The 25,665-nt window shown below is 45.4% G+C and overlaps 1 protein-coding gene across 19 annotated transcripts in view; it reads right to left on the bottom strand.

Annotated features, from left to right (window-relative positions):
• The window catches only part of dnaaf1 (dynein axonemal assembly factor 1), a 176,868-nt gene that overhangs the window by 101,806 nt on the left and 49,397 nt on the right, over window positions 1-25,665 (bottom strand). For 16 of the 19 annotated variants that reach the window (XM_038807180.1, XM_038807183.1, XM_038807173.1 and 13 more), the window contains 5 exons: window positions 24,974-25,047; window positions 23,734-23,905; window positions 21,943-22,016; window positions 20,731-20,893; window positions 5,815-5,888 (listed from right to left, as the gene is read on the bottom strand). In XM_038807180.1, coding sequence (XP_038663108.1) covers window positions 5,815-5,888; window positions 20,731-20,893; window positions 21,943-22,016; window positions 23,734-23,905; window positions 24,974-25,047 — 557 coding nt within the window. The remainder of the gene's footprint in view (window positions 1-5,814; window positions 5,889-20,730; window positions 20,894-21,942; window positions 22,017-23,733; window positions 23,906-24,973; window positions 25,048-25,665) is intronic. The other 3 variants (XM_038807184.1, XM_038807185.1, XM_038807189.1) reach the window with 3 other exon arrangements.

Raw genomic sequence — 25,665 nt, 5'->3', positions numbered from 1 at the left:
AACAAAAAACGAAATCCCAGAGGTCAGTTGAGAGTGACATCAAGGCAGCATTTGATCGAGTATGGTTTCAAGGAGCCCTAGCAAAACTGGAGTCAATGAGAATCGGGGGAAGCTCCTCCACTGGTTGGAGTCATACCTAACACAAAGGTAGATGGTTGTGGTTGTTGGAGGTCCATAAGACAATAAGATATAGGAGCAGAAGTAGGCCACTCGGCCCATCGAGTCTGCTCCACATTCAATCATGGCTGATATTTTTCTTATCCCCATTCTCATGCCATCCCCCATAACCCCTGACCTCCTTATTAATCAAGGTCAATCATCTCAGTTCCAGTACATCATTGCAGGGGTTCCTCGGGGTACTGTGCTGGGTCCAACCATCTTCAGCTGCTTCATCAATGGCCTTCCTTCCAACATAAGATCAGAAGTGAGGAGATTTGCTGATAGTTGCTCAATATTCAGCATCATGTGTGACTCCTCAGATACTGAGCAATCCATGCACAAAAGCAACAAGTCTTGGCCAATATCCAGGCTTGGGCTGACAAGTGGCAAGTAACATTTGAGCTACACAAGTGCCAGACAATGACAATCTCCAACAAGACAGGATCTAACAATGGCCTTGGCATTCAAAGGAATTACCATCTTTAAATCCCCCACGATCAAGATCCTGGGAGATTATTAGCCTTTGTTAGAAACTGATTGGATTAGCCATATTAATACTGTGGCTACAAGAGCAGTCAAAGATCAAGATTTCTGCAGTGGATAATTCACTTTCTGTCACCCCAAACCATGTCCACTACCTACAAGGCACAAGTTAGGTGTGATGGATTACTCTCAATATGCCTGGATCAGTACAGCTCCAACAGCACTCAAGGAGTTCACGGTATCACGACAAACCGAACACTTGGATTGGGACCCTTCAACAAACATTCAATATTTCCACCACCAACAAACAGCCGTATGTACCATTTACAAGATAGAACATAGAACATAGAACAGTACAGCACAGAACAGGCCCTTCGGCCCTCGATGTTGTGCCGAGCAATGATCACCCTACTCAAACCTCGTATCCACCCTATACCCGTAACCCAACAACCCCCCCTTAACCTTACTTTTTAGGACACTACAGGCAATTTAGCATGGCCAATCCACCTAACCCGCACATCTTTGGACTGGGGGAGGAAACCGGAGCACCCGGAGGAAACCCACGCACACACGGGGAGGACGTGCAGACTCCGCACAGACAGTGACCCAGCCGGGAACTGAACCTGGGACCCTGGAGCCGTGAAGCATTTATGCTAACCACCATGCTACCGTGCTGCCCCAAGATGCAATGCAGGAAGTCACCAAGGCAGCACCTTCCAAACTCATGGCTGCCAGCGTCCAGAAGGACAAAGGCAACTAATACCTCAGAACACCACAACCAGGAAGTTCCCCTCCAAGTCATTCACCATCCTTCCTTGGAAATATATTGCCATTCCTTCACTGTCACTGGATCGAAATCAAGGAACTCCTCCTTAACAGCACTGAGGATGAAACTACACCTCAGGGGCTGCAGCAGTTCAAAAAGACAGCTCACCAGCACCTTCTCAAGGGCAATTAGGGATGGGCAATTAATGCTGGTTGAGTCAGCGATGCCCACATCCCATTAATGAATTTTTAAAAATATGAAAATTAAAATCACCGACGATTTTGGACCACCTTTCTTCCAATTCCCCCATCACTTTTTGATTTATGCTCTTTCCTATAGCAGAGCTACTGTCATTGAGTTTATAGACCAATCGTACGAATAACCTCTTTCCATTGTTATTACTGTAAGAAGTCTTACAACACCAGGTTAAAGTCCAACAGGTTTGTTTCAAACACGAGCTTTGAGCACTGCTCCTTCCTCAGGTGAATGGAGAGGTATGTTCCAGAAACATTTATATAGATAAAGTCAGAGGGCAGCACGGTAGCATTGTGGATAGCACAATCGCTTCACAGCTCCAGGGTCCCAGGTTCGATTCCGGCTTGGGTCACTGTCTGAGCGGAGTCTGCACATCCTCCCCGTATTTTTTTGAAGAATAAAGGGATTAAGGGTTATGGTGTTCGGGCCGGAAAGTGGAGCTGAGTCCACAAAAGATCAGCCATGATCTCATTGAATGGCGGAGCAGGCTCGAGGGGCCAGATGGCCTACTCCTGCTCCTAGTTCTTATGTTCTTATGTGTGTGCGTGGGTTTCCTCCGGGTGCTCCGGTTTCCTCCCACAGTCCAAAGATGTGCAGGTTAGGTGGATTGGCCATGATAAATTGCCCTTAGTGTCCAAAATTGCCCTTAGTGTTGGGTGGGGTTACTGGGTTATGGGGATAGGGTGGAGTTGTTGACCTTGGGTAGGGTGCTCTTTCCAAGAGCCGGTGCAGACTCGATGGACTGAATGGCCTCCTTCTGCACTGTAAATTCTATAATTCTATGCCGGACAATGCTTGGAATGCGTGCATTAGCAGGTAATCAAATCGTTACAGATCCAGAGAGAGGGATAACCCCAGGTGAAAGAGGTGTGAATTGTCTCAAGGCAGGACAGTTGGTAGGATTTTGCAAGTCCAGGCCAGATGGTGGGGAGTGAATGTAATGCGACATGAATCCAAGATCCCGGTTGAGGCCGCACTCATGCGTGCAGAACGATAAGTTTTTGCTCGGCAATTCTGCGTTGTTGCGTGTCCTGAAGGCCGCCTTGGAGAACGCTTACTCGGAGATCAGAGGCTGAATGCCCTTGACTGCTGAAGTGTTCCCCGACTGGAAGGGAACATTCCTGCTTGGTGATTGTCGCACGATGCCCGTTCATTCGTTGTTGCAGTGTCTGCACGGTCTCGCCAATGTACCACGCTTCGGGACATCCTTTCCTGCAGCATATGAGGTAGACTACATTGGTCAAGTCGCACGAGTATGTGCTGCGTACCTGGTGGGTGGTGTTTCCACGTGTAATGGAGAAGTTCCAGCTTTCACCCAAAACACATTGAAGAAGCCATCCCCTATGGACAAGCCCTCCGTATACACAGATTCTGCTCAGTCGGATAGGAGCGTAACAGACACCTACAGATACTGAAAGATGCCCTCGTACGAACGGGATATGGCGCTCGACTCATCGATCGACAGTTCCAATGCGCCACAGCAAAAAACCGCACCGACATCCTCAGAAGACAAACACGGGACACCACTGACAGAGTACCCTTCGTCGTCCAGTACTTTCCTGGGGCGGAGAAACTACGACATCTTCTTCGCAGCCTCAACACATCATCAATGAAGATGAACATCTTGCCAGGGTCATCCCCACACCCCCACTACTGGCCTTCAAACAACCACGCAACCTCAAACAAACCATTGTTTGCAGCAAATTACCAAGCCTTCAGAACAGCGACCACGACACCACACAATCTCTGCAAGACATGCCAGATCATCGACATGGATACCACCATTACACGTGGTAACACCACCCACCAGGTACGCGGCACATACTCGTGCGACTCGACCAATGTAGTCTACCTCATACGCTGCAGGAAAGGATGTCCCGAAGCGTGGTACATTGACGAGACCATGCAGACACTGCAACAACGAATGAACGGGCATCGTGCAACAATCACCAGGCAGGAATGTTCCCTTCCAGTCAGGGAAGACTTCAGCAGTCAAGGGCATTCAGCCTCTGATCTCCGGGTAAGCGTTCTCCAAGGCGGCCTTCAGGACACGCGACAATTGCCGAGCAAAAACTTATAGCTAAGTTCCGCACGCATGAGTGCGGCCTCAACCGGGATCTTGCATTCATGTTGCATTACATTCACCCCCCACCATCTGGCCTGGATTTGCAAAATCCTACCAACTGTCCTGGCTTGAGACAATTCACACCTCTTTAACGTGGGATTATCCCTCTCTCTGGATCTGTAACGATTTGATTACCTGCTAATGCTCGCATTCCAAGCATTGTCCGGCATCTCTGACTTTGTCTATATAAATGTTTCTGGAACATACCTCTCCATTCACCTGAGGAAGGAGCAGTGCTCCAAAAGCTCGTGTTTGAAACAAACCTGTTGGACTTTAACCTGATGTTGTAAGACTTCTTACTGTGCTCACCCCAGTCCAACGCCGGCATCTCCACATCATTGTTATTACTGTTCTCTACCCAAACAGACTGTACATTTTGATCCTCTCAATCAAGATGTGCTAATCTCATCCTTTATTAACAAAACTACCCAATCTCCTTGTGCTTTCTTTCTGTCCTTCCAAAATGTAAAATACCCATGAGTATCAGGTCCAACCAGAAATCACTTTGCAACCGTGTCTTTGTAATGGTTATTGTAGCATACAAATTAACTAATGGCAGCTGCCTCTAGCAGTGCAACCGTAAATCACTGACGAACGCTGAACTTGTTTAATATGCAGCCCACAGAAAGGATTCCAATGAGGGTGCGGGTATATAATAGAGTTTCTGTCAAGAGAATGGTGAGAACATTGCCAATAGACATCTCATTATTTCCCCATTCTTTCTTTAACCTTCGGCTTTGAGTGATATTGTTCGAAGCATGGGGCATTTAATAGACAAAGGTGGATTATTTCCATTATTTGTTGTTCTCGAAATGCTGCATGTTCCAAGTACTGTAAGGCTGGTGATTTTCTGCTCCTCAACTATCAGGCAATCCCAATTCATGATCACTATTGTAGCCAGCTGGGATGGCCACTTACGATGGGAAACATGGCCACTCACAAAGGGAAATATGGCCAATGCAGGATCCAAACAAACTCAGAGCTTAAGTGTATATTTACCACTAGAGAACCAGACACTATCGAAACTCCCAGCTGATTTACATTCTAATGACCCATTTGCCCAGGACTAAAGACTTGTACTCAGGTATCAGATACAGACCCAGACACATCGGCGCCACTCCCTTCACCCAGGAAGCCCAAACAGCCAAGGTCAATGACCGCTCAGGACACACCCAGCCATCTCGGAACCCGTCCCTTTATTGGCTCAAATCAAAGGCAGTAATCGAAGCCTGCCGGGTTACTGGGTCCAAAGCTCAGGACCGTCCAAAAGATCGCGAAACCCCCAAGGATAAAGAGAGACACTGCCATGTGTTCGATCTCTTTTGGCCCTGGCACACCGGCACTCTTCGGCCCGGCCTATACCTGAAGCCAACAACCAGAAGCAAGTTCAAGATCAACGATCGTTACCAGACAGATGAGCCCAGCAGAACCAAAGTTACTTCTCCAGACCCAGCCACTCCAGATCCGAACAAAGGCCTTGTTCCTCTGCCAAAGCTGGGTGCCTGAATGTTAAGTACAGTTTGTTGTAGTGTTAGGTGTAGTTTAGCTTGTAGTGTTTTAATGTTGCATGTGTGAGTTAATCTTGTGTGTAAATAAACCATTATTGAACTTGAACGGACTAACTGGTTGTTGGGTCTTTGATCGATATCCGGTTGAACCTTGTGGTGGTATCATTTGATACCTGGCGACTCTGAAAGCAATATCCTCATCAATAACTGTCAGATTAATATCTGACTAAAGTAGATACCCCAGATTTGGCAACACCAGTGGGAGATGGTTCTGTTTTGTTCAGGAACCCAGAAGAGCCAATGTTCACACTACACACAAAGCCGAAGGTTAAAGAAAGAATGGGGAAATAATGAGATATCTATTGGTAATGTTCTGCCCACATCAGGGTCATTTCATTGAAATGATTGGGTAAGAGATGGTGTCAACCGGCGGAATCTGTACCCTCGAGAAAAGCTGCCGTGTTGCAGCCGCTGCAACTCAATGGTGTGACCATGACTTCTAGAGGTTTCTTACTCACCCTGCCGATCCTCAATCTCCAGCTGTACTATCTCATCTCCCACTGCTGACAAAGTGACTGCTGAAATAACTGAGCTGTGATTTAAAGAGCAACAAAATACATATTAAAACATTGTATTACAAATTGTTCATCCCTGACAGTCTAATATCTGAACTAAGTATAATCAGCGATGCTAATCTCAGTACATCTTTACATGGCTTCCATGGTATCTATGTCACAAAACTAGGTGGGATGCAAGGAGGCCCCAAGGGGACTTCAACGAACTAAGTGAAATGAATTGAAAGTCACCATAGTCCCTGAGGACCATAGGTTGCTCTCCCCTTTGAGAGCTGGTGGTGATTTAACTTGCGGGTCACCATACCTCAGGCAAGGGCAAGGTTGAGAAGGCAGTGCCTTCATGAATAATCTCGGCCAGTACACAATTGAACCCATGCAGTTGGCATCGCTCCGCATCACAAACCAACCACCCAGCCAACTGAACCATCTGACCGCCATTTTGAAAGGCAGACGGTATATAATGTAAATATATGTGAGGCTATCCACCTTGGGAGAAAAGACAGAAAGACAAGCTATTTCTGCAATAGAGGCCGCACTTGGAATATTACACACAATTCTGGTTGCCTCACTACCAGAAGGATGTGGAGGCTTTGGAGAGTGTGCAGAGGAGACACAGCCGGAGTGAGCACAGCCAGAGTGGGAATTGCAACTTGGTAATTTGGTGCAGTGAGGAAATCAGGAAAGGGAGAGAACCAGAGAGCATCTGAAACCCTGGATGAGTTCTCCCAGTGAGCCAAAGAAGACACAGCCAGACGGAGTTTGGGAATTCGAAGCTGGGTGGGGAGGAGGTGCTTTTTAACCCTGGTAAGTGACTGGTAAGTAGTTTTTATTTTTTCTTTTCACTGTCTAATTTATTTATTTTTATTTTGAAATTGTAGTTGTATAAGTTTACCTAAGGTTTAAGACATGGCAGGAGATCCCAGACCCGTGTCATGCTCCTCGTGTGCGATGTGGGAGCTCAGGGACACGTCCACTGTCCCTGGCTTTTTCACGTGCAGGAAGTGTGTTCAGTTGCAGCTCCTGTTAGACCGTTTGACGGCTCTGGAGCTGCGGATGGACTCACCTTGGAGCATCCGCGATGCTGAGGAGGTCAGGGATAGCACGTTTAGCGAGTTGGTCACACCGCAGGTGAAAGTTACTGAGGGAGATAGCAAATGGGTGACCAAAAGACAGAGCAAGAGTAGGAAGGCAGTGCAGTTGTCCCCTGCGGTCATCTCCCTGCAAAACAGATATACCGCTTTCGATACTGTTGGGGGAGATGGCTCACCAGGGGAAGGCAGCAGCAAGGTTCATGGCACCGTGGCTGGCTCTGCTGCGCAACAGGGCAGGAAGAAAAATGGCAGGGTTATAGTGATAGGGGACTCGATCGTAAGGGGAATAGGCAGGCGGTTCTGTGGACGCATTCGAGACTCCAGGATGGTATGTTGCCTCCCTGGTGCAAGGGTCAAAGATGTCTCGGAGCAGCTGCAGGACATTCTGGGGAGGGCTGAATTCAGGGAGTTAGGAATTAAACTAAAAAGTAGGACCTTAAAGGTAGTAATCTCAGGATTGCTACCAGTGCCACGAGCTAGTCAGAGTAGGAATGTTAGGATAGATAGGATGTATGCGTGGCTCGAGAGATGGTGCAAGAGGGAGGGATTCAAATTCCTGGGGCATTAGGACCGGTTAGGGGCAGGTGGGACCAGTACAAACCGGACATCTGCACCTGGGCAAGACTGGAACTGATGTCCTGGGGGGGGGGGGGGGGGGGGGGGGGGGTGTTTGCTAGAGCTGTCGGGGAGGGTTTAAACTAAGGTGGCAGGGGGATGGGAACCGATGCAGGAAGTTGGAAGGTAGTAAAACAGGGACAGAAGCAAAAGGAAGGGGGAAAGTGCAAGGCAGAGAAGACATAGTCAAAAATCAAAAAGGGCGACAGTACAAGGTACAGTGACTGAGGGGAGCTCAGTGACTAGGCCCAGTAATACTAAAAGGAATAAAACTGGAGATGTTAAGATTCAAAACAGAGGTAAAAAAAACAACATAAGTGTACTTTACCTGAATGCTCGTAGTATTCGGAATAAAGTAAACGATGGCACAAATCATCGTGAATGACTATGATTTAGTGGCCATTACTGAAACATGGTTAAAGGATGGTCAAGACTGGGAGTTCAATATCCGAGGGTATCAACTATACGGAAGGACAGAGTGGATGGCAAGGGAGGTCGTGCAGCTCTGTTATTTAAGGATGACACCCGGGCAATATTAAGGGATGACATCGGTGCTATGGAGGATAAGGTTGAATCCATTTGGGTGGAAATCAGGAATAGTAAGGCGAAAAAGTCACTGATAGGAGTAGTCGATACGCCACCAAATAGTAACATTATGGTGGGGCAGGCAATAAACAAAGAAATAACTGATGCATGTAGAAATGGTACAGCAGTTATCATGTTGGATTTTAATCTACATGTCGATTGGTTTAACCAGGTCGGTCAAGGCAGCCTTGAGGAGGAGTTTATAGAGTGTATCCGCGATAGTTTCCTAGAACAGTATGTAATGGAACCTATGGGGGAACAAGCGGTCCTCGATCTTGTCCTGTGTAATGAGACAGGATTGATTCATGATCTCATAGTTAGGGATCCTCTTGGAAGGAGTGATCACAATATGTTGGAATTTAAAATACAGATGGAGGGTGAGAAGGTAAAATCAAACACTAGTGTTTTGTGCTTAAACAAAGGAGATTACAATAGGATGAGAGAAGAGCTAGCTAAGGTAGACTGGGAGCAAAGACATTATGGTGAAACAATTGAACAGTGGAGAACCTTCCAAGCTATTTTTCACAGTGCTCAGCAAAGGTTTATACCAACAAAAAGGAAGGACGGTAGAAAGAGGGAAAATCGACCATGGATATCTAAGGAAATAAGGGAAAGTATCAAATTGAAGGAAAAAGCATACAAAGTGGCAAAGATTGGTGGGAGACGAGAGGACTGGGAAATATTTAGGGGGCAACAGAAAGCTACTAAAAAAGCTATAAAGAGTAAGATAGCGTATGAGAGTAAACTTGCTCAGAATATAAAAACAGAAAGTAAAAGTTTTTACAAATATACAAAACAAAAAAGAGTGGCTAAGGTAAATATTGGTCCTTTAGAGGATGAGAAGGGAGTTTTAATAATGGTATATGAGGAAATGGCTGATGTACTGAACAGGTTTTTTGGGTCGGTCTTCACACTGGAAGACACAAATAACATGCCAGTGACTGATAGAATTGAGGCTATGACAGGTGAGGACCTGGAGAGGATTGTTATCACTAAGGAGGTAGTGAGGGGCAAGCTAATGGGGCTAAAGGTAGACAAGTCACCTGGCCCTGATGGAATGCATCCCAGAGTGCTAAAAGAGATGGCTAGGGAAATTGAAAGATGCACTAGTGATGATTTACCAAAATTCACTAGACTCTGGGGTGGTCCCGGTGGATTGGAAATTAGCAAATGTGACACCACTGTTTAAAAAAGGAGGTACGGAGAGAGCAGGAAATTATAGGCCAGTGAGCTGAACTTCGGTAGTAGGAAAGATGCTGGAATTTATCATCAAGGAAGAAATAACGAGGCATCTGGATAGAAATTGTCCCATTGGGCAGACGCAGCATGCGTTCATAAAGGGCAGGTCGTGCCTAACTAATTTAGTGGAATTTTTTGAGGACATTACCAGTGCACTAGATATCGGGGAGCCAATGGATGTGGTATATCTGGAATTACAGAAAGCCTTTGACAAGGTGCCACACAAAAGGTTGCTGCATAAGATAAAGATTCATGGCATTAGGGGCAGCACGGTAGCATGGTGGTTAGCATAAATGCTTCACAGCTCCAGGGTCCCAGGTTCGATTCCCGGCTGGGTCACTGTCTGTGCGGAGTCTGCACGTCCTCCCCGTGTGTGCGTGGGTTTCCTCCGGGTGATCCGGTTTCCTCCCACAGTCCAAAGATGTGCAGGTTAGGTGGATTGGCCATGCTAAATTGCCCATAGTGTCCTAAAAAAAAAGTAAGGTTAAGGGGGGTTGTTGGGTTACGGGTATAGGGTGGATACGTGGCTTTGAGTAGGGTGATCATTGCTCGGAACAACATCGAGGGCCGAAGGGCCTGTTCTGTGCTGTACTGTTCTATGTTCTATTAAGGGTAAAGTAGTAGCATGGTTAGAGGATTGGTTAATTAATAGGACAAAAAAAATTACAGCACAGGAACAGGCCCTTCGGCCCTCCCCGCCTGCGCCGATCCAGATCCTTTATCTACACCTGTCTCCTATTTTCCAAGGTCTACTTCCCCCTGTTCCCGCCCATTCATATACCTGTCTAGATGCTTCTTAAATGATGGTATCGTGCCCGCCTCTACCACCTCCACTGGTAAAGTGTTCCAGGCACCCACCACCCTCTGCGTAAAAAACTTTCCAAGCACATCTCCCTTAAACTTTCCCCCTCTCACCTTGAAATCGTGACCCCTTGTAACTGACACCCCCAGTCTTGGGAAAAGCTTGTTGCTATCCACCCTGTCCATACCTCTCATAATTTTGTAGACCTCAATCAGGTCCCCCCTTCAACCTCCGTCTTTCCAATGAAAACAATCCTAATCTACTCAACCTTTCTTCATAGCTAGCACCCTCCATTCCAGGCAACATCCTGGTGAACCTCCTCTGCACCCTCTCCAAGGCATCCACATCCTTCTGGTAATGTGGCGACCAGAACTGCACGCAGTATTCCAAATGTGGCCGAACCAAAGTCCTACACAACTGTAACATGACCTGCCAACTCTTGTACTCAATACCCCGTCCGATGAAGGCAAGCATGCTGTATGCCTTCTTGACCACTCTATCAACCTGCGTTGCCACCTTCAGGGTACAATGGACCTGATCTCCCAGATCTCTCTGCACATCAATTTTCCCCAACACCCTTCCATTGACCTTATAGTCCGCTCTTGAATTTGATCTTCCAAAATGCATCACCTCGCATTTGCCTGGATTGAACTCCATCTGCCATTTCTCTGCCCAACTTTCCAATCTATCTATATTTTGTTGTATTCTCTGACAGTCCTCCTCGCTATCTGCAACTCCACCAATCTTAGTATCATCTGCAAACTTGCTAATCAGACCACCTATACCTTCCTCCAGGTCATTTATGTAGATCACAAACAACAGTGGTCCGAGCACGGATCCCTGTGGAACACCACTAGTCACCCTTCTCCATTTTGAGACACTCCCTTCCACCACTACTCTCTGTCTCCTGTTGCCCAGCCAGTTCTTTATCCATCTAGCTAGTACACCCTGAACCCCATACGACTTCACTTTTTCCATCAACCTGCCATGGGAAACCTTATCAAACGCCTTACTAAAGTCTATGTATACGACATCTACAGCCCTTCCCTCATCAATTAACTTTGTCACTTCCTCAAAGAATTCTATTAGGTTTGTAAGACATGACCTTCCCTGCACAAAACCATGCTGCCTATCACTGATAAGTCTATTTTCTTCCAAATGTGCATAGATCCTACCCCTCAGTATCTTCTCCAACAGTTTGCCTACCACTGACGTCAAGCTCACAGGTCTATAATTCCCTGGATTATCCCTGCTACCCTTCTTAAACAAAGGGATAACATTAGCAATTCTCCAGTACTCCGGGACCTCACCCGTGCTCAAGGATGCTGCAAAGATATCTGTTAAGGCCCCAGCTATTTCGACCCTCGCTTCCCTCAGTAACCTGGGAGAGATTCCATCCGGTCCTGGGGACTTGTCCACCTTAATGTCTTTTAGAATACCCAAACTTCCCCCATCCGTATGACAACTTGACCGAGAGTATTTAAACATCCATTCCTAGCCTCAACATCCGTCTTGTCCCTCTCCTTTCTGAATACCGATGCAAAGTACTCATTAAGAATCTCACCCATTTCCTCTGAGTCCACGCATAAATTCCCTCTTTTGTCTTTAAGTGGGCCAATCCTTTCTCTAGTTACCCTCTTGCTCCTTACATACGAATAAAATGCTTTGGGATTTTCCTTAACCCTGTTAGCGAAAGAGATTTCATGACCCCTTTTAGCCCTCTTTATTGCGCGTTTGAGATTCGTCCTACTTTCCCGATATTCCTCCAAAGCTTCATCAGTTTTGAGTTGCCTTGATCCTATGTATGCTTCCTTTTTCATCTTAGCTAGTCTCACAATTTCACCCGTCATCCATGGTTCCCTAATCTTGCCATTTCTATCTTTCATTTTCACAGGAACATGTCTGTCCTGCACTCTAATCAACCTTTCCTTAAAAGACTTCCACATTTCAAATGTGGATTTACCCTTAAACAGCTGCTCCCAATCCACATTCCCTAGCTCCTACCGAATTTTGTTATACTCTGCCTTTCCCCAATTTAGTACTCTTCCTTTCGGACCCCTCTTGTCCTTGTCCATGAGTATTCTAAAACTTACGGAATTGTGATCGCTATTCCCAAAGTAATCACCGACTGAAACATCAACCACCTGGCCGGGATCATTCCCCAATACCAGGTCCAGTATGGCCCCTTCCCGAGTTGGACTATTTACATACTGCTCTAAAAAAAACTTTCCTGGATGCTCCTTACAAACTCTGCTCCATCTACGCCTCCAACACTACACGAATCCCATTGAATGTTGGGGAAGTTAAAATCTCCCATCACAACCACCCTATTGCTCCTACATTTTTCGATAATCTGTCTGCATATTTGTACCCCTACTTCATGCTCACTTTTGGGAGGCCTGTAGTAAAGTCCCAACAATGTTACTGCACCCTTCCTATTTCTCAGCTCAACCCATATTGCCTCAGTGCTCGAATCCTCTATCGTGCCTTCCTTAATCACAGCTGTGATATCATCTCTGACGAGTAATGCAACTCCTCCACCCCTTTTATCTCCCTCTCTATCCCTCCTGAAGCATCTATACCCTGGGATATTCAGTTGCCAATCCTGCCCTTCCCTCAACCAAGTCTCAGTAATACCAATAGCATCATATTCCCAGGTACTGATCCAAGCCCTAAATTCATCTGCCTTACCTGCTACATTTCTCGCATTAAAACAAATGCACCTCAGACCACCTTTGCGTTCATCATCTCTTCCCTGTCTACTCTTCCCCTCAGTCGCATTGAGTTTATTGTCTCGTACCTTACTGGCTTTAGTTGCTGCTTCTTTACTGACCTCTAACTTCCTAATCTGGTTCCCATCCCCCTGCCACATTAGTTTAAAACCTCCCCAACAGTGTTAGCAAAAGCACCCCCTAGGACATTGGTTCCAGTCCTGCCCAGGTGTAGACCATCCGGTTTGTAATGGTCCCACCACCCCCAGAACCGGTTCTAATGTCCCAAAAATCTGAACCCCCTCCCTCCTGCACCATCTCTCGAGCCACGTATTCATTCTGACTATTCTTGAATTTCTACTCTGACTGTCCCGTGGCACTGGTAGCAATCCTGAGATTACTACCTTTGAGGTCCTACTTTTTAAACTTATCTCCTAACTCCCTAAATTATGATTGGAGGACCTCATCCCTTTTTTTACCTATATCGTTGGTGCCTATATGCACCACGACAACTGGCTGTTCACCCTCCCCCTTCAGTATGTCCTGCAGCCGATCGGAGACATCCCTGACCCGAAAAATAGAAAGCAAAGAGTGGGGATTAATGGGTGTTTCTCTGGTTGGCAATCAGTAGCTAGTGGTGTCCCTCAGGGATCCGTGTTGGGCCCACAATTGTTCAAAATTTACAAAGATAATTTGGAGTTGGGGACCAAGGGCAATGTGTCCAAGTTTGCAGATGACACCAAGATGAGTGGTAAAGCGAAAAGTGCAGAGGATACTGGAAGTCTGCAGAGGGATTTGGATAGGTTAAGTGAATGGGCTAGGGTCTGGCAGATGGAATACAATGTTGACAAATGTGAGTTTATCCATATTGGTAGGAATAACAGCAAACGGGATTATTATTTAAACAATAAAATATTAAAGCATGCTGCTGTGCAGAGAGACTTGGGTGTGCTGGTGCATGAGTCACAGAAAGTTGGTTTACAGGTGCAACAGGTGATTAAGAAGGCAAATGGAATTTTGTCCTTCATTGCTAGAGAGATGGGGTTTAAGACTAGGGAGGTTATGCTGCAATTGTATAAGGTGTTAGTGAGGCCACACCTGGAGTATTGTGTTCAGTTTTGGTCTCCTTACTTGAGAAAGGACATACTGGCACTGGAGGGTGTGCAGAGGAGATTCACTAGGTTAATAAAAGAGCTGAAAGGGTTGGATTACGAGTAGAGGTTGAGTAGACTGGGACTGTACTCGTTGGAATTTAGAAGGATGAGGGGGGATCTTATAGAAACATTTAAAATTATGAAGGGAATAGACAGGATAGATGCGGGCATGTTGTTTCCACTGGCGGGTGACAGCAGACCAGGGGACAAAGGCTCAAAATAAGGGGAAGTAGGTTTAGGACTGAGTTTAGGAGGAACTTCTTCATCCAAAGGGTTGTGAATCTATGGAATTCCTTGCCCAGTGAAGCAGTTTAGGCTCCTTCATTAAATGTTTTTAAGGTAAAGATAGATAGTTTGTTGAAGAATAAAGGGATTAAGGGTGTTCGGGCCGGAAAGTGGAGCTGAGTCCACAAAAGATCAGCCATGATCTCTTTGAATGGCGGAGCAGGCTCGAGGGGCCAGATGGCCTACTCCTGCTCCTAGTTCTTATGTTCTTATGTTTACCAGGATGTTGCCTCGTTTGGAGGGTGTGGGCAGCAATGTAGCACAATGGTTAGCACTGTTGCTTCATGTGCGCCAGGGTCACGGGTTCGATTCGCGGCTTGGGCCACTGTCTCTGCAGATCTGCACGTTCTCCCCGTGTTTGCATGCGTTTCATCCGGGTGCTCCGGTTTCCTCCTACAAGTCCCGAAAGATGTGCTGTTAGGTGAACTGGACATTCTGAGTTCTCCCTCTGTGTACCCAAACAGGCGGCTAGGAGATTTTCACAGTAACTTTATTGCAGTGTTAATGTAAGCCGTACTTGTGACAATAATAAAAAGATTATTGTTAGCTGTGCGGAGAGGCTGAATAGACTTGCACTGTTTTCATGAGCACGACAGAGGTTAAGGAGTGACCTGGTTGAGGTCTATAAGATTATGAGGGGCATGGATAGAGTGGATGGGCAGGCACTCTTTCCCAGGGTGCAAGGATCAGTCACCAGGGGCCATTGGTTTAATGTCCGTGAGGCAAGGTTTAGAGGAGTTGTGCGAGGCAGGTTTGTTACACAGATTGTGGTGAGTGCCTAGAACGCGTTGCCAGGGGAGGTTGTGGAAGCAGATACATTAACGGCACTCAAAATGCATCTCAACAAATACATGGATATGATGGATATAGAGGGAAATGGCACAAGGAAGCACTGAGGATTTTTGTGGTATCATGACCAGTACAGGCTTGGAGGGCCGAAGGGCCTGTTCCTGTGCTGTATTATTCTTTGTTCTTTTTTGATCTTTGGAAGATAAAGGCTTGGGAAAAATTGATGTCCAAAAGGTATCCTTGTTCATGAGTCATGTAGATGCAACAATCAATAAGGCAAATAGTATGTTGACCTTAATTGAAAAGGGATTTGAGTATAGAAGTAAAGGTGTAAGGGGCTGGTTTAGCACAGGGCCAAATAGCTGGCTTTTCAAGCAGGCCAAGAAGTGCGGGTTCAATTCCTGTACCAGCCTCCCTGAACAGGCACCGGAATGTGGCGACTAGGGGCTTTTCACAGTAACTTAATTTGAAGCCTACTTGTGACAATGAGCGATTTTCATTTCATTTTTTTTTTTAAAAAAGATGTCAAGCTGCAATACTATAGTACCTTGGTGAGACTGCACCTGGGGTAGTATGTACAGTTTTGGTCTCCTTATCTAAGGATAAATATACTTGTCACAGAGGGAGTGCAACAGACATTCACCAGATTAATCCCTGGGCTGGCAGGATTGTCCTTTGATGAGATTGAGGGCACTTTGATACAGTTTCAAAGACTGAGGGGTGTTCTCTCTGAAACGTAGATAATTCTCACAGGATGTGACAGGGTATTCATAGAATGCATAGAATTTACAGTGCAGAAGGAGGCCATTTGGTCTATCGAGTCTGCACCGGCCCTTGGAAAGAGCACCCCACTTAAGCCCGACACCTCCATCATATCCCCACACATCCACTTTATCCCCGTAACCCCACCTACCCTTTTTTGGACACTAGGGGCAATTTAGCATGGTCAATCCACATCTTTGGACTGTGGGAGGAAACCGGAAAACCATGAGGAAACCCACGCAGACATGGGGAGAACGTGCAGACTCCGCACAGACAGTGACCCAATCCGGGAATCGAACCTGGGACTCTGGAGCTGTGAAGCAACTGTGCTCCCCAGGTTACATGTAGATAGGCTGATTCTCATATCTGTTTTAAGATTAAGATGAGAAGTTTCTTCACTCAGAAGGTTGCGAATCTTTGGAATTCTCCACCCCAGAGGACATAGCAACATAGAAGCAGAAGGTCATTCCGCCTTTCAAGCCTGCTCCGCCATTCATTATGATCATGGCTGATCATCAAGTTCAATAGCCTGATCCTGTCTTCCCCCCTCATATCCCTTGATCCCTTTAACCCCAAGAACTATATCTAATTCCTTCTTGAAATTACATAACGTTTTGGCCACAACTATTTTCTGTAGTAGTGAATTCCACAGATTCAGTACACTCTGGGTGAAGAAATTTCTCCTCACCTCAGTCCTTATCCTCAAACTATGACCGCTAGCTCTGGACTCCCCCATCATCGGGAACATTCTTTCTGAATCTACCCTGTCTAGTCCTGAATTTCGTAAGTTTCTATGAGATCCCCTCTCACTCTTCTAAACTCCAATGAATACAATCCTAACCAACTTAGTATCTCCTCATATGACATCCCAGGAATCAGCCTGCACTCTCTCCATAGCAAGAACATCCTTCCTCAGATAAGGACATCAAAACTGCACACAAAACGTCAGGGGTGGCCTCACCAATGTCCTATACGATTGCAGTAAAACACCTATTCAAATAATAACCTGCCTTCCTATTTTTGCTACCGAAGCGGGTAACCTCACATTTATCCACATTATATTGCATCTACCATGCATGTGCCCATTCACTCAGCCTGTCCAAATCCCACTGAAGCATCCTAGCATCCTCCTCACAGCAGACCCTCCCACCCAACTTTTAATCATCTTCAAATTTGGAGACAATGGGCTGGATTCCCCGCACCCTCGCGCCGAAATCGCAGCCTGCCCATGGGGCGGAGCATCCACGTTGCCGCAAGAAATTTATGTCAGGAATAAAAGAATGACTAGGGTAAGAGTAGGGCCAGTCAAGGACAGTGGTGGGAAGTTGTGTGTGGAGGCTGAGGAGATAAGCGAGATACTAAATGAATACTTTTTGTCAGTATTCACTCAGGAAAAAAATAATATTGTGGAGGAGAATGCTGAGACCCAGGCTATTAGAATAGATGGCATTGAGGTGAGTAGGGAAGAAGTGTTAGCAATTCTGGACAAGGTGAAAATAGATAAGTCCCCGGGGCCGGATGGGATTTATCCTAGGATTCTCTGGGAAGCCAGGGAAGAGATTGCTGAGCCTTTGGCTTTGATTTTTAGGTCATCATTGGCTACAGGAATAGTGCCAGAGGACTGGAGGATAGCAAATGTGGTCCCTTTGTTCAAGAAGGGGAGTAGAGATAACCCCGGTAACTATAGGCCGGTGAGCCTAACATCTGTGGTGGGTAAAGTCTTGGAGAGGATTATAAAAGATACGATTTATAATCATCTAGATAGGAATAATATGATTAGGGATAGTCAGCATGGTTTTGTGAAGGGTAGGTCATGCCTCACAAACCTTATCGAGTTCTTTGAGAAGGTGACTGAACAGGTGGACGAGGGTAAAGCAGTTGATGTGGTGTATATGGATTTCAGTAAAGCGTTTGATAAGGTTCCCCACGGTCGGATATTGCAGAAAATACGGAGGCTGGGGATTGAGGGTGATTTAGAGATGTGGATCAGAAATTGGCTAGTTGAAAGAAGACAGAGTGGTGGTTGATGGGAAATGTTCAGAATGGAGTTCAGTTACGAGTGGCGTACCACAAGGATCTGTTCTGGGGCCGTTGCTGTTTGTCATTTTTATAAATGACCTAGAGGAGGGAGCAGAAGGATGGGTAAGTAAATTTGCAGACGACACTAAAGTCGGTGGAGTTGTAGACAGTGTGGAAGGATGTTGCAGGTTACAGAGGGACATAGATAAGCTGCAGAGCTGGGCTGAGAGGTGGCAAATGGAGTTTAATGTGGAGAAGTGTGAGGTGATTCACTTTGGAAAGAATAACAGGAATGCGGAATATTTGGCTAATGGTAAAATTCTTGGTAGTGTGGATGAGCAGAGGGATCTCGGTGTCCATGTACATAGATCCCTGAAAGTTGCCACCCAGGTTGATAGGGTTGTGAAGAAGGCCTATGGTGTGATGGCCTTTATTGGTAGAGGGATTGAGTTCCGGAGCCATGAGGTCATGTTGCAGTTGTACAAAACCCTAGTACGGCCGCATTTGGAGTATTGCGTACAGTTCTGGTCGCCTCATTATAGGAAGGACATGGAAGCTTTGGAACGGGTGCAGAGGAGATTTACCAGGATGTTGCCTGGTATGGAGGGAAAATCTTATGAGGAAAGGCTGATGGACTTGAGGTTGTTTTCGTTAGAGAGAAGAAGGTTAAGAGGTGACCTAATAGAGGCATACAAAATGATCAGAGGGTTAGATAGGGTGGACAGCGAGAGCCTTCTCCCGCGGATGGAGGTGGCTATCACGAGGGGACATAGCCTTAAATTGAGGGGTAATAGATATAGGACAGAGGTCAGAGGTGGGTTTTTTACGCAAAGAGTGGTGAGGCCGTGGAATGCCCTACCTGCAACAGTAGTGAACTCGCCAACATTTGAGGGCATTTAAAGTTTATTGGATAAGCATATGGATGATAAGGGCATAGTGTAGGTTAGATGGCCTTTAGTTTTTTTTTTCCATGTCGGTGCAACATTGAGTGCCGAAGGGCCTGTACTGCGCTGTATCGTTCTATGTTCTATGTTCTAAATCGAGACCAGCAGCAGTTCATCGATTCTGCGGGCCCGAAAAGCGGCGTACTCAGTGCGCCGCTCCGCCTGGGACCTACCTGGGGCCATTGCCAGAGGCACGCTCAGCCATTCTCCACACCCGACCGGCCAAAGTCCCGACGCCGTGGAACTAATGTGTTCCAACCGGTCACAATATCCGCTTAGCAGCTGCGAACTCAGTCCGCGGCCACCCTGGTCAAAGGCTGGCCAATCGGAGGCCATGGAGGGCGTTATAGACGGCTGGGGATGCTTGTGCGGGAGTGGAGGATCATCCGCGCAGCCGATCATGGGGTTTCTTTTCTGGGTTTGCTCTACGTTCCGAGTTCGCCATGGAGCACGGCGCGGCAGCTGGAGGCCGCCGCCGTTCGCACGCGTGGCCTCTGACCCAGATGTGCGGGGGCCTGTATCTGCAACAAAAGCTGCGAGATGTACCCCGGGTCCCTGCTAGCCCCCTGCAGGGCTAAGAATTTGTGGTCGTTTGATCCAAGTTTTTCTGGCGTAAAACTTTCCCGTTTTGATGCCGGCATAGGGACGTAATGGAGAATATGGAGAATCCAGCCCAGTACATTTAGTTTCCTCGTCCAAATCATGAATATATAATGTGAACAGTTGGTGACCTAGCACAGATCCCTGCGGTACCCCACTAGTCACTGCCTGCTAATCAGAAAAAGACTATTCCAACTTTTTGCTTCCTGTCTGCTGATCCATCTCAAGACACTACCCGTAATCCCATGCGCTTTAACTTTACATATTAATCTGCTATGTGAGAACTTTTCTAAGGCCATGCGAAAGTCTAAATAAGCCACATCCACTGTGTTTCCCTGGTCAAAGTTACTAATTATATCTTCAAAGAATTCTAGTAGATTTGTCATGCATGATTTTCCATTCGTAAACCTATGCTAACTTTGATGACACCACTGCTTTCCAAATGCTGTGCTGTGAAATCCTTGATAATGGACTCCAGCAACTTCCCTACTAACAACGTTAGGCTCACTGGTCTATAGTTTCCTGTATTCTCTCTACCTCCCTTTTGAATTGCGAGTTTACACTCACTACCCTCCAATCTGTAGGAACTGTTGTACACGGAGGCAAGGAATACAAGAGGCCAAGCTGACAGGATGTAACTCACTTTATTTCACATTTGTCACAATAATCACTCCACTCCCCACAGGTTCTCCTTCCCAAACTGCTTCCAGTTCAGGGTTTATATTCTGTGGGGAGCTCCTCCAATTAGGAGGGAGCTCAGCCCCTTAGTCACCTGAGTAGCTCATACCCAGGTGTGTAGGAGGGGAGCGGATGCTAAACAGCTCTGTTCCTGTCGAGGGTCGCAACAGGAACCATTCCAGAGTACAAAGAATTTTGGAAAATGACCACTTTGGATATCTTTTTCAAAGAGCAAGTATAAACAAAATGAGCCAAATCTTCCATCAGTAGAGGATGATTCTATGATATGGGGAACGATACTGTCAATAATTAATTAAAAAATAAAAGCAAATTACTGCGAATGCTGGAATCTGAAACCAAAAAAAAATGCTGGAAAATCTCAGCAGGTCTGGCAGCATCTGTAGGGAGAGAAAAGAGCTAACATTTCGAGTCCCGATGACCCTTTGTCAAAGCTGATTTACATTAATTAAAAAACACGCGCCAAAAGAATCAACAAGGCTTTTGAAGTTAAAGAACAGCGTTATCCCTCCCCACTTCAGGAAACTCTTTAATGTTAAGCATAATAGATACTCAGGTTGAACTCACATGGATCCCAAGTCCTTCTTGGTCTCTTTGTGTTTTGTTGAATCAAGTTCATTTATCTCCACGCTTTTAGCTCCTTCCGGATTAGGCAGCCGCTCACCTCTCTGCAGTTTACTTTCTCTTTCACTTCTCTTGCTTTCTTCACTGAAGGAGGGCTGCTCAATTGCTGTAGGTGCATTAGCACAAGAAATACAGAAAATTAGGCTTTGTGATATCGCTTGCACCCAACTCAAAACGTATGCTGGCATGTGAATGAAATGGGATGGGCAGTGATAGTAATTCTGAAAAGGGCGTGAGAGGTAATAGTGTCAATGAGAGGGGGTAGCGTGTTTTACTTAAAGGGATGTGGGCTGTCATCCAATGATACTGCGAGCCACGTAGATTTTATTAGGAAACTTTACTGACATTAATGAAACAGGTGGGGATACCTCAGTATGTATTACTGAGCAAAAATTGAACTATATCAGCAAGCACAAATCGGAGCGGGTGTATGAGAGCATGAGAGACAGGTGTGGTGTTTATCACGGAGCCCTATCTGTGAGATATGCCCGAGTAGTGTTGGGCATATCAAGGAGCATAACAGTGATAAATATGACATCTATCACAGAGTTAAAATGATGGGTGTGGGATATATTAGAGAATATTATTGTCCAGGGTTATGGAAAATGCTCCAGAGTAATTGTAATAGGTTGTAAGATATATTGGGGTGTGTTCCTTGGAAGGAAGTTAGAGTGGTATTTTGGGTTTTATCAGGTATATCGGTATGGTTTCCTCCATTGGGAATGGGATATACGAGAACGGGATTGTGCATGATTTTGGGTCATGCATTAGGTACAGATGAGGTTATCACAGTATTTGTTGTTCTGCAGCTTGATAGGAATATTGCTGGTTGGTCCAATACTGCAAGATTGGAATGTTTTCTGTAGCCGCAGTCAATCAATTAACAATACATGTTCCCAGCAGTTTTCAGAGAAAATATTTCCCTTTTGCTCAGAAAATCACAAGAACTGAGGCACAAACTTCACACACAATCGAGGTTAAAGAAAGAGTGGATATATAATGGAGTGTCTATTAGGAATGCCTGCCCACATCAGGGTTATTGCACTGAAATTAATGCAGTTAAAGATGGTGTTAACGGAAGGCTCTGTACACAAGCTGCTGTGTAGCAGCTGCTTAAATGCAACGGTCTATCACTTTTTAAGGCCTCTTACTCACCCTGGTAATCCTCAGTTTCTGTCTGCACTTCCCCATCTCCCATTGCCGACAAAATGACTGCGGGAACAACTGAGCTGTGATTTAAGCAATAATAAACAAAATATTAAAACATTTCATTATAAATTCTGTGGTTCCTCTTCATCACTGACAGCCTAATACGCTGGGCAGCGGGGTAGCATAGTGGTTAGCACAGTTGCTTCACAGCTCCAGGGCCCCAGGTTCGATTCCCACCTGGGTCACTGTCTGTGCGGAGTCTGCACGTTCTTCCCAAGTCCGCGTGGGTTGCCTCCGGGTGCTCCGGTTTCCTCCCACAGTCTAAAGATGTGCAGGTTAGGTAGATTGGCCGTGCTAAATTGCCCTTAGTGTCCAAAAAAGGTTAAGTAGGGGTTACTGGGTTATGGGGATAGGGTAGATACGTGGGTGCTCTTTGTAAGGGCCGGTGCAGAGTCGATGGGCAGAATGGCCTCCTTCTGCACTGTAAATTCTATGATTCTATGATTCTAATGTCTCTGAACTAAAAGTTAACCAGTGATGTTAATTTCAAAACACTTTTACAGGTCTTCCCATTCCTGTTCAGCCTTTTTGGTTGATTAACATGACACCAACAGCACTGAGCAAAAACACTTTCATAGCAAGTGTGAATTAATCGATTTCTGTTCCCACCTCCCTTTTCTATTATTGAAACCCTGATCAATTCCTTCAACAACTCAAGGCTTGACTTGTCGAATATCTTTACAGTAGTTGCTCAAACCCAATCATCCATATTCATGAACTCATCCAAAACTCTACATCTAACATCCTTGCTAAGTTCTGCACACGTATCACCTGCCACGATCACTTCATTGCCAGTGTCCCTCGGGCGCTCTCCGTTTCCAGTTCAAAATTCACGTCAAGGCCTCCTCCCAGCCTTGATTAAACTGCTACAAGTATCCACCACACTAATAATAGCGCTTCTCAGCACTCATACCTTAAAAGGAACAGTAACCTCCACATGGGAAATGCAGAAATACGTTAAATGCAAAGAGAATGGAAACTATGACAATAGAAATTAACTGAAAATAAATCTCAAGAAGAATAATCAACAAATCCTTTTTGAAGTTAAAAGATAGTGTTATGGGCCAGGGTTTAGAGAACCCCAAAGTGTATCATGGAGTTCACCTGACCCACAACCTTTAAATAGATTTTGGATATGGGAAACACAAGGGCCCACTTTACAGGTGTGATCCAACAGAGAACTAAGAGTATTTTTAAACAAAAGCAATGTTTATTCTATGAATTCAGTTAACATTTTTAAACACACATCTTAACAACTATCAACACCAATAATCCCCACATATACAATATTCTATAAGTAACCCTCAATCTTTCCTTGCAACATCCATAAGACAAATACCCTCTTCAACACAGACATCAGGTTTAAATTCTCTACTGAGAGCAGTTATCACTGTTAAATTAGCAAGTGACTTGAAGACATTCCTTCCATGCAGAAAGAGACCAGAATTACACCTGGTTTTGCTAATGCAGCTCCCAAACTTCAAAATGAAACCAAACACACCCTGCAGCTGCCAGCCCAAAGCGAAAGTAAAGCAGACACACTCCCCCCACACTCTGACATCACTGCAACTATTTGACAAACACCCATTTCTTAAAGGCACACCCAGTACAGCTATTTGATAAACACCCATTTCTTAAAGATACTCTCACATGACAATAGTCTTGTCCCTCCGCATAACAGGTTATTGTTGGAGCAAAGACAATAGTAACTCGGGTTTAACATAACAATCGCCCCACCTGAATCCTGAATCCTTCTTGGTTTGTTCCTCGTGTTTTGTTGAATTGTGTTCATTTATCTCCACACTTTTAGTTTGGTCCTGATCAGGCAGTTGCTCACTTCTCTGCAGTTTACTTTCCCCTTCACGTCTCATAGGCTCACTTTCTTCACTGAAGGAGGGCTGCTCAGTTGCTGTAGGTGCATTAGCACAAGAAATACAGAAAATTAGGCTTTGTGAAATTGCTCCCTCCCAACACGTATGCTGGCATGTGAATGAAATGGGATGAGCAGTGAGAGTAATGCTGAAAAGGGTGTGAAAGGTAACAGTGCCAAAGCGAGGGGGAAGAGTGTTTCACTCAAAGGGATGTGGGTTATCATCAAGTGATACTGCGAGCCACGTAGATTTTATTTGGAAGCTTTACTGACATTAATGAGACAGGTGGGGATACCTCAGTATTACGGAGACAAAATTGGACTATATCAGCAAGCACAAATCGGAGCGGGTGCATGAGAGAGCATGAGAGAGGGGTGTGGTGTTTATCATGGAGCTTTACCAAGGTAGCCTTGGGCCCTGTCTGTGTTTTCTACCAAGTGTAATGTTGGGCATATCAAAGAGCATTACAGGAATAAATATGACATCTATCACACAGAATTAAAATGATGGGAGTGGGATATATTAGAGAATATTATTGTTCAGGGTGATGGGAAATGTTCCAGAGTTATTGCAATAGGTTGTATGATATATTGGAGTGTGTTCCTCGGAAGTGAGTGTGATAAATTAGTGTGGTAGTTTGGGTTTTATCAGGTATATTGGTATGTTTTCCTGCATAAGGAGTGGGATATAGGAGAATGAGATTTTGCACATTTTTGGGACATTTATTAGTTACAGATGAGGTTTTAGTCTTTGTTTTTCTGTAGCTTGATAGGAATATTGCTGGTTGGTGCAGTACCACAATGTTGGAATGTGTTTTGCAGCTGCAGTCTATCAATTCACAATACATGTTCCGAGCCGTTTTCACAGAAAATGTTTCCCATTTGATCAGAAACTCACAAGAGCCAAAGCTCACATGGCACACACCATCAAGGTTAAAGAAAGAGTGGGTATATAATGGAGTGTCTACTGGGAATGTCTGCCCACATCAGGGTTGCTTCATTGAATTTAATGCAGTGAAAGATGGTGTTAACGGAAGGCACTGTACACAAGCTGCTGTGAGGCAGCCGCTTAAATGCAACGGTTACTGTTTAAGGCCTCTTACTCACCCTGGTGATCCTCAGTTTCTGTGTGCACTTCCCCACCTCCCATTGATGACAAAATGACTGCTGGAATAACTGAGCTGTGATGTAGACAATAATAATCAAAATATTAAAACATTTCATTATAAACTCTCAGTTTCCTCTTCATTATTGACAGCCTATTATCTCTGAACTAAAGTTAACCAGTGATGCTAATCTCAAAATATTTTTACAGGGCTTCCCATTCCTGTTTGGCCTTTTGGTTGATTAATGACACCAACAGCACTGAGCAAAAACACTTTCATAGCCAGCATGAATTAATCTCACCACGTTCCCATCTCCTCTTTCTATTATTGAAACCCTGATCAATTCCTTTATCAACTCAAGCCTTGACTTATTGAATATCCTGTCCATCAAACTCAATTATCCACGTTCCTGAACTCATCCAAAACTCTACATCCAAAATCCTTGCTAAGTTCTGCACACGTACCATCTGCCCCAATCACTTCATTGGCCGTATCTCTCAGGGACTCTCTGTCTCCAGTTCAGAATTCAAGCCATGGCCTCCTCTCATCCTTGATTAAACCCCTGCAAGTATCCACCACACTAATCAAACTATAGCACTCCTCACCACTCATAACTTAAAGAGGAACAGTAACCATGGGCGGCACAGTAGCAAAAGTGGATAGCACTGTGGCTTCACAGCGCCAGGGTCCCAG

The sequence above is a fragment of the Scyliorhinus canicula genome, chromosome 9, assembly GCF_902713615.1.
Source record: "Scyliorhinus canicula chromosome 9, sScyCan1.1, whole genome shotgun sequence".
In the NCBI taxonomy this organism is placed as follows: domain Eukaryota; kingdom Metazoa; phylum Chordata; class Chondrichthyes; order Carcharhiniformes; family Scyliorhinidae; genus Scyliorhinus; species Scyliorhinus canicula.
Note: the sequence above shows the minus strand (reverse complement) of the source record. Positions and strands in the feature narration are given on the sequence as shown.